Genomic DNA, 16,294 nt, shown 5'->3' on the forward strand with positions numbered 1-16,294 from the left:
GGAGGATGTCAATCCCAGGCCAGCCTGGGCTACACAGTAAGGCCCTGTCCTGCTCCAGTCGGCAAAAGCAGAAGACGTTTATAAAGGAGCATTGTCTCCTGTTAGAAGCTGACTGTGCGCCCGACCCATCTCTCTGCACACGGGGCTTCCTGAGTCCCACTCCACACTTGCTCTTCCTCACCCCTGCAACACTAAAGCCCCCGGCAGATCCCGCTTCTTCCTCCTCCTCCTCCTCCTCCTCCTCCTCCTCCTTGCTGTGGGTCACATGACATCTAGACCTCTGCCATCTCCACCTGTTTCGCCGTTAGCCAAAGCTTTATACCCAACCCTTAGACCTCACGTACCACCAGGCCTGGCGGTTACGTATTTAACCTTCAGCACGTCAATGGGCCGCGGTGACTGAGGCTCACTACTTGTCCAGTGTTGGGATCCAGCTTTCCCATACAACCTCAATGTTGTCAGGGACGAGATGGAAGTGAGCATGAGGCTACCTCAAAACACTTGTCTAAGTGGAGAGCGGGGGCTCAGCCTGGCCTGGGATTCTCACTGAGAACTCAAGCCATGGGGGTCTTTAGTCCCGACACAGGCTGCCCTCATCCCAGGGTCGGAATTGTCTGTTTAACTCTTCCCACCAAACCGACCCCGTTCCTGGACCTGACCCTGCTTGCTGTGTAGCCCAGGCTAGCCTCGAGCACCTGATCCTCCTGCTTCCGCTCCAAAGTCCTGAGATCACCCTAGTGCCCGTCTCACACCCTTTAGCCAGGTACAGCTGCTGCCTCTCAGTCCCACGAACACGGGTGCCACATCCACCCGGCCCCCACTGCAGTCCTGACTTACACTTCACAGTGATCTGAGCCACAGCCTCAATCACACCAAGGCTGGACATGGCCACACACGTGTAGTTGGCTGAGTCCTTGACATCAGTGAGTTCTAGAACATTCCGACCCACGGGCATGTCATCCTCGGGCGTCAGGTCTTCGGCCCCCTGCATCCACTTCACGTAGGGCATGGGTGAGCCCACGGCCACACAAGTGATATTCACGTTCCCACCTGGCATAATCTCGTGGCTCATGGGCAGGATGGAGAAGCGGGGGGCCACACGGCGGACTGGGGAGGGCAGGCGGCGGTTTTGGCAGGAGAATGAGCAAAGGGCAGGGTGAGGAGGAGGAAAGAGAAAAAAGGGGGAAAAGGTAGAAAGCCATTTAAATATAAGCAGGGCCATTACAGCCCCCAGGTCATTTATTCCCCCAAATGAAAACAGAACAACAACAAAAAATTAAACCAAACAAATTATAAAAACAAAGTCCAACACAAAGGAAACTTCAAAGGTAGGAACTTCACAAACAATATCGATCTACTGGAGTGGGACACGAAGCGTTATCTCATAGCAACAGGGTTTCCCCGACCAGCGCAGTTGCTGATCGCAGCACGGAAGGACACACAAAAATTTATCGGCAGTTTCTCATCTTTGTGGAGAGATGTGGCTTAGGGGGAGGCCTCCGCAAGGCCGCCCAAGAAGGGGCAACTACCATGGAAGGTGCCAGAGGGCTCGGGTGCCGAGGGCTGAGAACGGGGATGAGGGTTGCCACCCTCCTGGGAAATGAGGACAGAACCTGATCATAAGGAGGTGGAAGGACCAGGGAACTCCATGGCCTCCCGATCCGATCCCCCAAGGGAAAGATGAGAAAAATGCTAATGAAATTTTTGTGGTTTTGGGGTGTTAGAAACCCTCCTAGAGCTTGAAGCTTCTGTCGGATTGGACACGTTTCCATCAAGAGATGCAGCTCTCAAAAGTCACAAACATCATGCAGAAGAGAGAGAGAGAGAGAGAGAGAGAAGGAGAGAAAGAGAGAAGGGGGGGGAGAGAGAGGGAGGCACGGGGTAGGGAGAGAGAGAGAGACTGATGGAAGGGAAGTGTGGGTCTCAGGATGGTGGGGGAGAGCAGAGATGAGAGAGAGAGAGAGAGAGAGAGAGAGAGAGAGAGAGAGAGAGAGAGAGAGAGAGAGAGAGAAGATGGGACAGCGGAGGACCACTTCAGTGCTGCATGGCACTCTAGCCGATGGGGCGCAATGCGACGCAATCGCCACATCAGCCCTGGCACAGCCATAAATAGGAGAGTTAATGACGACTCTTAGTTGAGAATTCTTAACAATAAGGAGCCGATGAGCTGGAGCATTGGAGACAGGGACATGTTTGCTGCGTTCCTTAGTGGGTGGGGATGGATACCACCTTCTGCAGGGGCCTCTTGGGCTTGGAAGGCAGCAGGACATTTCCAGGGCTCCGTTTTCGGAAGCTGGGTGGGACTGAGGTGGGCGTGGGACACTCATGGGGACCCGAGCTTTGAAGAGTAGCCTCCTCCCCGGGGTGAGGCTCGTAGTAACACCCAGCCAGAGCCCAAAGAAGTCAAGGGGTGAGAGCTTGGCCTTAGGCGTGTGAAGACTCTCTGACAGGCTGAACCCCAACCTAAGAAGACGTGTGAAGGCTGTCGCCATGCCTTTGCCACACGGTTCTGGGGTACAGCCTCAATGAGGGCACTTACCACTAACTGCTGTTAAAGGTTACTCTGCTCTGCCGGGGGGTGGGGGGGAGGCTGTGCCATTCCTGCTAGTCTGGGCCTTTAGGCAGACACCCCAGGTGGAAGTCAAAGGAGGCAGGGACAGGGGCCACTAAGATGGGAGTGAACATCTGCAGGCTGGACCCCTTCGGAAAACGTAGCCCCACAAAAAGTCCAGAGTCATGGAGGACATGGGATGGAGGAGAGGGGTAGGGAAGACATGGGGCATGCAGGCTGGAGGTGAGGGGTGGGACAGGGATGGGGGGGCACAGTTCCGACAGGGCTGGGTGGAGGGTGAGGAGCAGGGGTGGCGGCACCGGGGTCCAGCTGGCCACCTGCTGCCAGCATCCACAGCGAGGCTCAGGGTGGGAGATGCTGAGGCTGCGTTGTCATGGAAACAAAATGAGTGGGAATGAGTGTGGAGAGGCTAATTAATCCAGGACAGAAAACGGCATTTGACGTCCAAACCAAAACTAGGAGGGGTGGGGAGGCAACAAATTTCAAAAAAATAAAAAAGCAAAAACAAATCTAAAGACCAAACAAAAGCGCCCTGAAAGGAATCAACACTCAAAGCAAGAGGAGAAACATGGAATATGGGTATGGGTTGAAAATCGGGGTCTGAACAGAGAAGGGCTGTGGCTGCCCCAGGGAGATGCCCGGGCCCTCCCCACCAGCAGAACACAGCATCCGGCCTCGCCACCCAGTACCCAGGGTCCTCGGCTGGGCCATGAGCCACCAGAGAAGGCTTCCTCGGGGCAGACCAACCCAGACCCAGAACTTCTCTAGATGCTTCTCTAGATGCCCCTGAACCTCATTGGGGCACAGTACACTAGAGCCCAGAGGCAGAGGCCTTTGCCCACGGTCTAAGTCCCCTTGTGTGACCCACAGGGAGTGGGTTCTGAGGGGACAGAGCCCGGGTCTCCGCCCAGCACAGGCAGGTGGCTGCCAACATTGTTGTCCAGACCCCCAGTGACAAAGGATTTGATCCTTTAGTCACTCACCTATTAGTCACTCACGGCTGCCGTCTATCAGCCTCAACAGCGATTATCTATCTGCTCATCAATCCATCAACAGCTATCTGCTGGCAAGGGCCCAGCCTCAGCCTCCTGACGGCTGGCATGGCAGGCTCGGATGTGCTACTTCACAGCTGTCCAGAGCCGGACCTTGGCTGCACGTTCGTCTCATCTGACCCCACTCTACAAGCCCAGTTTGCAGAGGAGACAGTAAGCCGGAGGTGACAAAGCCAACGACAATGAGCAGTTGCCAACCTCAACGCCATCTCTGCCCACTCTCTGCCATTTGCACATGAGCGGCAAGGACAGCTGAATGCCCCTTTCTCAGCAATGTGTGCGTCTTCCGGGGACCCAGTCTAGTGAGCCACCGGCCCCGCCTGAGCCATGGCTGTCACACTCGGTTCCTATGCAAATGTGTGGAATCCCAAAGGGGCAGAGTCCAGAGCTTACAGGGCTCCGATGTCTGGTTCCAGAGGTCTTGCCCATTCCTGACCCAACCTTGGTTTATGTCGAGGGCACTGCTGCGCGGGAGGGACCTCAGCTTCCAGAACACAGAGGCCACAGACGACCTGAATAATAACTGTCTATCCAGGGCTGCGACTGTGGCTGTTAAATGCTGGTTAGGACCACAAGTCATTTTAATGCTCATCATCCCTGACGCGGGCAGCCACCATCAGCTGAATGGTCAGTAGCTCTCAGTTAAATGGCCAGCCCCTATAGGTTAAATGGCTATAGGGCAAATGGCCAGCCACTGGGAGTGAAACGACAGCTCCCGTCACGACATGGATGTCAAGCAGCTGCGCTGCCCACTGGCCTCTCGGTCCATTGGTTTCTATGTCCTTCAGGAAGTGGGTTGGTTTGCCAGAGTCTGCAAGGGAGGGTGCCAGAGGCAGGAGGTGGCTCTCACCCCCTCTGGACCCTCCAAGCCAGAGGGGGTGGCAGCTGGCCGATGCTGTGTTTTGCACCCTCGTTTTGGGTGGTCACCTCCCGCTTTGTTCCTCCACCCCTTGGCTGCAGGCTTGAGGTGCACATTAGGAAATAAAGTGGGCACAGAGCCCATGGGACGGACAGGCCCCGCGGGACCCCCGCCCCAAATTACCGACCTGAAAGGAGGGTCCAGGCGGGTTATAAGGGGCAACACCAGCCTTGGTCCTCAGCACGCTCCAGCTGGCTCTGGTCCCCAGCGCTTCTGGTCACCGAGTAGCCGGGAGGGTCCCAGCAGGGGAAACCCGTGTGGGTAAGTGGGGTCAGGAGGGTTGGGTGGCAGGGGTGGGGGATGGTGGTGGCAGGTCAGGAGGGGATGGTCGCTTCAAACCCCGATTCACATGGCAAAAAAAAAAAAAAAAATCAAACCAACTGAAAAACCATCAAAGCAACCAGGAGACAGTCTCTCCCCCAGGCAGGAAGAGAAGCAGAAACCAAAACTCAAAAGTAGGGTTTTGAGGGTGAGGGATGGGTGGGCAGGGACAGGAGGGTGAGAGGGGAAAACTCAAACAGTGAGGTGATCTGGTTGAAGCACTAGGCAGGGCCCACAGTGTCACACAAGCAGCACCGAGCAAGCTGCAGGTGGGGGGTCTGTGGGGCATTTTGGGGTGAGAGAAAAATGCGGCTGGTTCTCTGAACTCCAAAATGGATGTGTGGATGGGAGCTGGGGTAGGGGTGCCAAAGACTGCGGGCCTCCAGGGAGGGGTGAGTTAAGCTTAGATTACACCTGTCACGGAAAGGAGTGGGCAGAGGCCCGTCTCCCACCGCTCCCCCTTCGTCCCTCCCAACCTGCCTCCCTGTCTGCCACCAGCTCCACTGGCCATGATGATGCTGCCACCTGAAGGGCCAGAGGGCCAGAGGGCCAGAGCCCTGGCTTGGGCGTTTGAGCAGTGGCTGCGGCAGGCTGTCGGTTCTATACTCCACCACAGACCATCTTCTGGCTGTTCAATTTGGGGGGAAGGGTACCCAGTCTCGACCTCTTCATTTCCCTCATATTTTTGCCAACTGACTTCCTCACCCCGACCCGCCACTGTGACCATGGGACATTATGGCTTCTCCCAAGGACCAGGTGTAATCTAATGTCCATCCGACCCCACCCACAGGGGACACAGATGCAGGGATGAGGCAGGCAGCAGGCGACGTGTCAGTCAGTGCTCAGTGTTCCTGTGGGACAGCCCCTGCAGCCCCCCAGACCCCGTTGGAGTCTCCCCGCCCTGAGACCCCTCTCCCTCAGTACAGACAGGATGGTGGGGATGGTGCACCACCACCTCCCCGGGATCAAGTCAGGGGCCTAGCGTACAGGGCACAGTCAACAGACCCCACAGAAGCAGGGAGATGTGACAAGTGAGAGGGGTCCAAGGTCCCATACCTCCAGACCCTGGGTGCGGTTCACCGAAGGCCAACCTGTTTGCCCAAGTCACAGGAGTGGAGCAGGTCAACCTGCAAGAGCCTAGGCCCAGCCGTGCTCTGAAATCGTGAGGGGACCGGGCATCCTTGTCCAGCACTGGGTAGCCTAATGGCCACTACCTCGAGTCTCTTGTAGGTGGGAGACTGTCCCTCCCTTCTGCAGCAGGTGGGGGACGCATCATTAACTGGGTGCACCATGGCTCAGTAATGCTAAGTTCCAATGGGTGCTGTCAGACGCCATTGTTTCTGGTTAAACCGCAAACCTGTTAAAGGCTCACAGCTCTATACTGATGAGGAAAATGTGAGCAGCCACCAATGACGCCATCTGTCTGTCTCCTGGCACGGTCTTCCGTCAGGGAAACCTCAGAGAGGTGCGGAACGTGCATGTGAAAACTGACATAGACTATACATACATAACAGGCTCTGGCGGCTTAGTCCCCGAGGGTCAAAGTCCGGGCAGCTCCCTCAGCAGGAGCTGAGCCTGCCAGACAGGGAAGAGGGCTGGAGCCGACTGACTGACTTAGCGCTCCACAGGCCTCACAGGCCAGCCGCTGCTCTCCTGGTCGGTGCTTCTGTGCCAGAGACCTTGTCTCTCCAGGCTTCCTTTTCTGCCTCTTGGGCCCCAGGACCTCCTCAGAGAAAGTCACAAGGGGGAAAATGATATCACTGGCCCGGAGGAGACACCTGCCCCCAGTGGATAGGGCTCAGGAAAACACCAGGACAAAGACCATAGGGTCCAGGGCTTGGGATTCACTTCTGCACTGTGGAGCTGAGTCAGCCCCCACGGGCCACGGATCCCACAAACTGTCACACACGGGAGACACCCGACCGCCTACGGCCAGAGTCCCTTCCTCCCAACCTTCCAACTCCTGTGAGCACCTGGGTCTTCTCCACCCAGGGCACATAACACCATGGGCTCTTAGAGCCGGAAAGCAATCAGGAACCCTAAGAAGTCACATGAAAAGTCAGGGTCACACATGTGGACATCAGCACCTGCCTTGGGCTGGGAGGCACTGCCCTCAAACCCGGGTGGGTCCTTAGGGGTCCCTGTCACCCAGGTACAGAGTACCAGGACCTGCTTTGCCAGGGCTCAGGCTGAGAGGAGCGACATCATCTCTTCCCGAGGCATCTAGAGACCTTTGCTGACAGTGCTTTGGATTTAATGACCTGAAAGGCGGAGAGGAGGCTGGGGGGACAGGGTGACCTGTGGGGAAGGGGCTTGGCCCTCAGTTGTCCCAAGGGGGCAAAGAGGTGGACAGTGGACTGGGCATTACGGGGGGTTTATTATTGTGGATGGGACAGACTGTGGATGTGTGGATCTCAGGAGAGTGAGAGAGCAAGAGAGAGCTAAGAGAGAGAGGAAAAAAGAGAGTTTAGAAAGAGGAAGGGTAGACAAAGGAAGAGGGAGGAAGTGGGGGGAACAGAGAGAGAGAGAGAGCGGGGAGAGGCCACGCCCCAAATGACCATGGTTTTCTAGGGAATCCCACAGCCCTGATGCTCAGGCAATCAGAAAGTGACCACGCCATGGGACAATACCCGTGGGACAACACAGCCGTGGTCGCCCTCAGAGCCAGAAGAAAGGAGCAGTGGCTAACGCAGCCTGGGAGGCAGAGGCGCACATGCCGCAGACCAGCTCACTGGCCAGGTATTCTCCCAAAATCTGTCACATCACCCCTCTCCCGCCCTGCCAATAGGCAGTTCTAGACGAGCCCAGCCAGCATGCATGAAGCCACCGCCGGCTGTCACTCTGCACTTTCTGCCAAGTGCTCGAGACTCTGGCACCCACTCTCTCGCAGGTTAGCCGATACTGAGTGGGAACCCGGGCACTGGCAGTCCCCACCTCGCTGCATTCTTTGGGAGGGCAGAATGTTAAATACACTGAGGCAGGAGGATGGGAGATGCCCTTGGGATTCCCTCCTGCCAGCCACCAACTAGGAACCAGTTAACCCGATTGCCCCCCACTCGTGCCCCTTGTCCTGTGGTGCCTAAGTGGTCACTTTTCGTCAAAGCATCCCAGCTGTGGGACCCCTTCTGCCCTCTGGGTGACAGCTGGGACAGGAACACTGGCTTTGAACTCACAATGCATTTGGTAACAACCACAACAGCTCAGGCCAAGAAAACCAAAAACCAAACAGCACAAAACAAGACAGAACCAAAGACACTGCTTTGGGGAGAAGGACGTCTGGTGAGGGGAGGCAGAGCGGGAGGGGGGCAATCAATCCCCCGCCCAAAAACTTACAAAAAAAAGTTTAAAAGGATAAGAAAAAGAAAGAAACCAAGAAAACAAAGAAACAGAAGACAGACACTCCAACAGAAGGTCGGGGATCCACCAAAGGGACAGGAGTGGCATGCAGAGAATTTTTTTATTTTACATTCTCCCAGCATGCATCAGGCCCAAGTTACCATGACGACGAGTGCAAAAAAAACTTAGCAACAACATTACCAAGGGATGCAGAGGCGACCACAATGCAAGCATCGCGTGTGCCGGCCGCACCGGCGGCTGACATTACGTCTGTGTGTCTTTCTGGGTTGTTTGCTTTAGGCTTGGTACCTCATTCCACTTTATGTCTGTTTTGCTATTCATTTCCGTGTGCGTGTGTGAGTGTGTCTGCACAGCGTCTGCGTGTGTTTCTTGCGTGTGTGAGCACGTGTCAGCTGTTAATAATTTTTTTTCAGAATGTAAAAATGTGGGTAAAGAAAGTAAAAAAGAAAAAAACCACACCAACCTTCTCGAAGCTCTGAGGGATGTAAAGGGGATTTGATGCGCACAATGACATGGGGAGAAGAGAAAAAATAGGGGAGATACAGAGAGTAAAAAGAGGACTTCCCACGGCTAAAGCTGCAATCGTCTGCTTTTTTCTTTAAACCAAAAAAATAAAAAAAATTAAAATCGAAAAAGAAAAAAGAACGTAAAGTTCCCTGTCTTGGCTCAGCCGAGCACAGCCAGCCGCCCTGACTCGCTCCCGGACCCTCGCCTGCCCCCAGGGAGGGGCTTGGCAGGAACACACAGGGCCCTCCTCCCTCCTCACACCCTCAGCTAAGGGCTCCTCCCTCCCCACTCCACCCCTGCTGGCCCCTCTCTCCTGCACCCTACCAGACTCACAACCCCCATCCCCAGTGTCTACGAAGACACACGCAAGTTAGATGAAGGCCGGTCGCTGGAGTCCTGCGTGGACCGCAACTCACCCGGGTGCCATGGTGGTGGAAGATCAGACTGGCCCCCCTCCCACCCACTCCCACCCTCCCTCCACACAGCCTCCTGCTTGGAGCCAAGATGGAAAACCCACAGCCAGGACCCAAAGGAGTTGACTAGGGGCCGAGGAAGGCAAGGGCTGCAGGGAGAGGGGCAGCCTGCCGGCCTCCCTGGGTGGAGGGGATGAAGGCCAGGGGCGCTGCAGGGAAACTGAGGCTGGGGGAGGAAGGTGAGCAGGTCAACTGATACAAGCAGACGGGAGTCCCCGGTGCGCCCGTGGGACGTGGAAGAGGGTACATGACACCAAGGGTCCCGTAGGAAGCCTCCTGGGGGTGGAGGCATGGGGAGGCGGCCGGCCAAGGCCCCAGGCTTCCAGCCACAACTGAGCGAGCCTGGGATTCTGAAACCTACATAGGGTTTCCAAGGGCCAGGTGGCATGTCTCGCCACCAAGCCACAAGCACAGGGGTGAGCCGTGGCCCTGGCCTCCCACAGCCTGGATATATTCCTTATAGAGCGAGCATTGGGTTCTGGGATGCCAGTGGGAGGACAGCTCGGAAACCCCATTCCCCACAGTTTTCGCTAGAGGACACTGGACGGGGCAGGGAAGCAGGGAGCCACGAGGCCACAGGTTCAGAGAAGCAAAGCCAGCAGGACACAGGAGGCACACACACCACACAAGCCAACTTGGAGGGCGGGAACGTGGCGGGGAGGGGCGGTGGCCCTCAGGCTCCCCCAGCCCTGTAGGCCCGAGATTGGCCCCCAGCCTCACACTGCTCCCACCCACCCTGCCATCAGTGTGACCCCCAGAGGCCCACAGTACAGTGATTGTCACTCAAATGACCCCATGAGGTCAGGGCCTTCCTGCTCGGGTCGGCACAGGACAGGGGAGCCAGGAGGCCATGAGCCCAGGGTGGGATGGGACAGGGTGGGACGGTGGGTCCCTGCCTCTGCCTGGCGGAGTTCCCTACCTCGCACGTAGAGGTTGGCGGGTGATGAGTAGCGTACACCGGCGCTGTTGGTGGCCACGCACTCGTACTTGCCCTGGTCAGTCTCCTCGCTGCTCTCGATCTGCAGGGCACCTGTGGGGACAGGGGATGGGACCTCAGCCGTGACGGCCAGCATTGGATGGGGACGGGCCTGACGAGCACCCCCACTACCACATCCGCACTTCCCGCTGAAATGGCTCCACGGGGCTCAGCATCACCGAGCGCCACTCCCAGGAGCATGGGGAAGAGGCAGAGGCCACGCCAACCTTCTGTGGACCAAGAGACCATCCCAGACTGCAGGTGGTAGCAGTGAGCCCAGGCCCTCCCCTAACCCCAGGGCAGCTGCCCAGTCAGCGGAAAGGGACAGTCCTTCCTTCGGCGGAGGCTGACAGTCGCTGGGTGAAGAATCTCTGGGGCCAGAAGCACAGTGACCTGGATCAAATCTCAAGTCTGAAGCCCAGGGCAGAGCATAGGGACCTTAAGGCCCTACACCTCTGTCTCACTCCAGGTCCTGCGGCCAAGGGTGGCCTCTGAGCTGGTGGCGCACGCCCAAGGAGACCTCGTCCCAAAATCCAACAAAATCCAAAACTCAAACACGGAGGAACCACTCACACCCACAGGGCCCTGAAGGAGGCCATGCTGCCCCCACGGACGTTTCAAACAAGCTAAAGCCGGGTATTGGATATCCCGCTCACAGAGAAGCCAGGAACACTTGAAATCTCAGCCACACTGAACAACTCAGCGTTTACAAATTAAAAACAGAAAGTGTGGTGGAGGCAGCCATGCCTGTCACCAAAGGCCTGCCTCAGATGTCTTATTTACAGCAGAGCAAAGGCGAGGGAGCCTGGCTCAGTATGCCGGATTACAGGCCTGCATCCTGGCAAGGGAGCCTGGCTCAGTATGCCAGATTACAGGCCTGCATCCTGGCGAGGGAGCCTGGCTCAGTATGCCGGATTACAGGCCTGCATCCTGGCGAGGGAGCCTGGCTCAGTATGCCGGATTACAGGCCTGCATCCCGGCTCCTACAGAGCTTGACCGAGTGACAGCCATGTGAAAACCCTGGGCTCCTAAGCCCGGCTGCTCCAGACTTCCTGTTCATGATCTTTGGTTCTGCTGGTGGTACTCCAGTAGTGACAGGACCCAGAAGCCCCCATGTCCCCTCTCTGAGGTGGATGGCCACCATAGAAAGGTTCCTACTGACTTCAAGGCTACTGCAGAGACCAGAGAGGGGAGGAAACCTGTTTGAGGTAGCACAGCAGGCCAGCACTGGGCCCCGGGAAAGTGGGGTATCAGACTTGCCCTTGAAGAATTCCTTTCTCTACTCTCTCCCAGGCTGAACGCCCTAAATCTCAGAAGGGCTTTTGCAGTTATGGTAGATGACTTTGAGAGTGACGGCTCAGCAGGGGTTCCGGGGGCCCAGGAGGCAGTGCCTGTCCCCGCAGCTGGACAGCTACATGGTCCCCTCCAGCCACACTCAGCACAAGCCACAGAGAGACACAAACACCAGAGGGATAGGGGCATGGCGGGTAGGAGGCTACTGAGAGCTGAGGGCAGGCTGGTGAGGGGTGGACCTCTTACCTCGGATTGGGGTGCTTTCTGTAAGGGAAACAGAGAGACACAGGTGAATGCCACAGGAGAGGGGGCGCAGGGCCAGGAGCCACGCCTGCCCCTTTGCCGGGCAGTGGAGCCGCAGCCAGGCTTCTGAGGGCTCCAGGCCGGGGCTGCGGGCCTTCCGGGAGGGCGCTTCCTGCAGGCGGCCTCCCCAGGTCTGGGTAGGGCCAGGGAAACTGCATCTCCTCCCTCGGGTTACTCTGGGGTTCCAGCAAGGGGTTGCTTTGAAATCCAAACGGGAAGGGGTGGGTAGCGGCAGGATCCCAGGAGTCTTGTTAGTGACTAGAGACTAGGGAGGGACAGGAGTTAGCACCGAAGGCTTGGGCACTGGCATGGTGGGGTCAGGTGTCACCAAGGCTGAGAGGGAGACGTGGGAAGGGAGCGGAGGGTGGAGTGGACCGTGCGGCCTCCTTCGACTCCAAAGGAAAAGAGGAAAAAGCCTTCTATGGGCTGGCCACGTCCAGGGAAGAGAAAGTTCCAGGCTGGGGGCGCCCCTGCAGCCTCTAATGCTGTTCCTTTGCTGGGCCAAAGCCAGCCGTAGCCGTAAGAGCTAGCCCAGGCCCGCTGCATGGTTGGGTAAACTGAGGCCCAAGGCAGACAGTGCCGGTCTCAGGCAGCCTCCTGGCAGAAGGCTTGACACCCTTTCTCACACCTTCTGAGCTGGACCTCACCGAACCCTCCCTGCTCTGCGTGGTTGCTCCCCCCTCCCCTCCCCCAACACACACATAGTGTCTGTGCAGCCCTGGCTGGCCTGGAACTCACTGCAATCCTCCTGCCTCTGTCTCCTGTGTGCAAGGCATAACCATACCCCATGGAGACATCATACTCCCCTTGGGGCTCTCCACCTACTGTCAGTGGGAGCCAATGGGAGCTTGCCAACTGCAGTGGGAGTCAGGAGTGGCCCTAAGGAAACTCTCTTTGCTTGGATTACAGCGGCAGGATATGGCACCAGGACGTTGCTCACTGTCAGTCCCATAAGGGGAAAAGGAGCCCTGTTTCCTCTCCCACCTTTATTTCGAAGGTACTTGGTTTAAAGCTCAGGGCCTCGGGAACGCTTCTATCAGTCACTCTAACTTTAGCAAGAGTTATCCCGGCAGCTGCTTCAGAATGAATGCTCCGGGTAGACTCAGCGTCTTCAGCATTGAACCCCAGCTCCACCAACTGGAACACTGGAGAAGGCTCAGAGCGGGCTCACGAGGTGTGAGATCCCCCAGCCTGGGGTCAGGGGCAGGAGAGGGCGTTAGTACACATGCCACACGCAGTGGGTCAGTTACTGTCACGGTGGCTGTTAGTGTGGGGGCAGGTGGCAGGGCCGTTAGTGGTTGGCGTGGCAGAGAAGTGAGGACTTACCAAAGCTCTCTGAGCGTTACACGGAGGAAGGAGAAGAGAGAAGAAGGTTAGGGTGGGCACTGGCATCTGAGGGGGAACAAAGGGTGCGGGGCGTCGCTGTGACCCTGGACTGTGGCCACATGATGGTCAGGAGGTGCCTCAGAGTGTGAGGGCTCCCCCGGTGTGTGAGCAGATCACTGTGGCTGCCAGTGGGTAGCCGTCTCGGGATGTTGGGGTGGGGGGCAGAGTGGACGCCCTGGGACAAGGGTAACCTTGAAAGGGGGAGAGAGCGACTGTGACAAAGTCGGCATGGGGTGCTGGGGAGACCAGGAGACGGGGACACAGGGGACATGTGAGCCAGTGGCTCACATGTGGCAGAGCCCAGCTACTGTACTTTGGTCACAAGGGAGGGAGGCAGGGTGAGCCACGCAGGGAGTCGCGCATACACAGACACAGACAGAGACAGGAAACAGTGCCCCAGACGGACACACACCACTGTGAACCACCCAGCCTCACTGGTCCCAAGGCCTGGCCTCCATCTCCAGCCTTCCCAGACCAGCAGGAACCGTGACAATCATCCACGCGGCTTGCTTCTGACACCTTCCACACAGAGGACACTCCCGTCTGCCAGTAGCCCTCCATCTCCCCTGGGCTCCCTGCACCTGAGCCCCACCGACTGCTTGTCACTGTGTCTCCTGCCTGTCAGGGCTCTCCATTGCCTGACTGCCCACATGCTATTGGCACACCCTGCCTACCTGCCCACAGGGCTGGTGCTCTGCAGCTGCCCGTCGGCCACAGCTGTGCCCACCCACAATGCACACCACAGAGCCCTGCTCCCAGTGCGGGCCTCTGTGGTGCCCTGTGGTCTGGGTGTTGGGCCTGAGCTCTGCTCCTGGCCAGCTCTGCGTACACCGTGTTCCAACCTCGGGTCACTGCCATCCATGTTGCGTGCCAGGTGGTCTCCCACCAGGCCCGAGGTGTGGGCCCTCTGCTACCCTCGATGGCACCTGTACCCCATATGCCCACCTGATCGAAGCTGCTTGATGCGCCCATTGCTGGCACTGGGGTCCACAGGCAGGAAGTCCTTGAACCAGGTGATCTCGGGGTCAGGGTTCCCGCTGGCGGCACAGAGCATGGTGGCTGTGCGCGTGCGCTCCACAACTTTCAGCTGAGGGCCCATGTCAATGTTGGGGAAGCCAGGGGGCAGCTGGTCCTCTGGGAGTATACAAACCGGGAAGAGAGGGCGGGAGTCTGGTTATTGCAGAAAACACCCTTAGGGTGGGCCCAAGGTGACCGCGGTCCCAGGCTGCCACCTTCCCACGACCCTCAATGGCTCACGCCCCCAGACCCCATGGCTCCCCACTACCTTGACTAACCCGGGCTAACGCTGCCTCTGGGAGGGCCCCAATGCTATGTCTACAGCTAGATGGGGACACTGGGGACCGTGGAGGGGTGACCCCAAGCCAGGCCCCTTAGATTCCCAGCTGAGTCTGGGCCACCTGTTTCTGCATCCCCTCCTCCCAAACTCAACCACATACTCCTGCCTCTGTTCAAACATCCCCTGGAACAAATGGATTTGTTCTAGACTCTCCCAGAACTTCTCAGAACCCAGACATCTCCTCCAGAACATCAAACCCAGTTTGCTGGGACATGAACGTCACCACAGAATCCCAGTTTGACACCCAGACACCCAGAAGAGCAACACAACCCTGAGACCAGCCTGGGCCACCAGGAGAGCCGAGGGCAGAGACAACGTGGAGCCACCCCAGTCCCAGGGGTATCTGCTGCTCCCAGGGGATGCTGGGTAGAAATGAGATACTGCAAGGGGCCCATGCCACCCACAGACAAACAGGGTCACTAGACATGTCCCTCACTGCCTGTATTAAAAAATATGGGATGAGCTAGGGAGAAAGAGCTTGGGGTACTGTCTGTTGTGTTAACAGTGCACAGGTCTCAGCCTCTCGTGCAGGTGGCCCTGTCATCTGCGGCGTGTCCCGGTCATGACACCAGATCTGTGTTTGCAAAGGAGTCATTTGGTGGAAGGTGTTTGGAAGGAAAGGCCTGGAGCCTCAGGAGCACTGGGGGTGGAGGGGAAACAACGTCAGAGGGATGGTGAGTACTGTGAAGGTGGTTGGGGACAGAAGTGGACAAGAAGCCACTGCCCTGGTAGGGAAAGCAACCCAAGATGTAGCCGGCTCCAGACAAACTCGAGGGGTCCCGTGCGTGTATGTGCGCTGCAGCGGTCAGCTGGGGTGCAGAGTTGGGGAGGGGCCTGCTTCCTGGTGTCCCCACATGCCACACTGTGCCCTACACCTCAGGGTTCACACGCCCCGGGGCATAATCAGAGGGGAGGGAGGCAGGTGCAATGGTGTGGGCTCTGGTGTCTGTCCTGGGGCTCAGTGTGGGGAGCAGGCAATGGTCAAAGAACAAAGGGAGGCGGCTGGAGTGTCTGGAGGAGGCGAGAGATCTTTCCAGACTCGCAGAGAGGAGTGCCTGATGGAGGCGGAGTAAGTCCCAACTCTGGGAGTGCTGACCATGAGGCCGGCCGGGGCGGGGCAGCGGGAGACTGGCTGCTGGGAAAGGTCAAGGCAAAAATATCCCAAAGGGAGAAGGGAGAGGAGGGGCCTTGGGGTGTGGACTCCGCCCAGCTCCGCCCCTGCCTGCAGAGGTACTGAGGGGCCCCTTGTTAGAAATGACAGAATCCCCAGACTGCACAGTGCCCTGAGGTGGCCCAGAGCTCCCACCAATGCAACTGGCCCTGTGTCCCAGTTTCATGAGAGAGTCCTTGGGGACCTGCAATGCCCAGGGCTGATGTTCATGGCCACAGACGCTATGTCCCTAAGGAACAGATACCCAGTCCGTACAGGTGCATTAACCCTGCCTGGTCACACAGCTCCAAAGTGACTGCCTTGGGGTCTGAACCCAGCCATCTGGGGTCAGTATTACAGAAACATCTCAGTGTCCCTTAGACGGAGCAGGGCACAGGCTGTTGGGCTTGTGTCTGTCCTGGTTTTGGGGAAGCGCCCTTTGCTACGTTCTTCTGTGGGGGCTGGTCCACTGGTGGCTGCAGGCAGACATGAGACCAGCTATGGCCATCTGATCCTGAGTGGCAGGGCATTTATGACCCAGGCACTGACTGATCTAGTGCGGAGCCTGAAGCCCACCAGCCGCAGACATTTTAAACCACACACACCACCGGGGCGGGCAGTGTTGGGG

The 16,294-nt window shown here is 57.7% G+C and overlaps 1 protein-coding gene across 9 annotated transcripts in view; it reads right to left on the reverse strand.

Annotated features, from left to right (window-relative positions):
- Ptprs (protein tyrosine phosphatase receptor type S) overlaps positions 1 to 16,294 on the reverse strand; it is a 58,639-nt gene that overhangs the window by 20,016 nt on the left and 22,329 nt on the right. For all 9 annotated transcript variants that reach the window (XM_057771422.1, XM_057771421.1, XM_057771420.1 and 6 more), the window contains exons 5-7: positions 14,105 to 14,293; positions 10,121 to 10,231; positions 838 to 1,107 (exon numbers count right to left, since the gene is read on the reverse strand). In XM_057771422.1, the coding sequence (XP_057627405.1) occupies positions 838 to 1,107; positions 10,121 to 10,231; positions 14,105 to 14,293 (570 nt within the window). The remainder of the gene's footprint in view (positions 1 to 837; positions 1,108 to 10,120; positions 10,232 to 14,104; positions 14,294 to 16,294) is intronic.

Source organism: Chionomys nivalis, chromosome 6 (genome assembly GCF_950005125.1).
Source record: "Chionomys nivalis chromosome 6, mChiNiv1.1, whole genome shotgun sequence".
NCBI classification, from domain to species: domain Eukaryota; kingdom Metazoa; phylum Chordata; class Mammalia; order Rodentia; family Cricetidae; genus Chionomys; species Chionomys nivalis.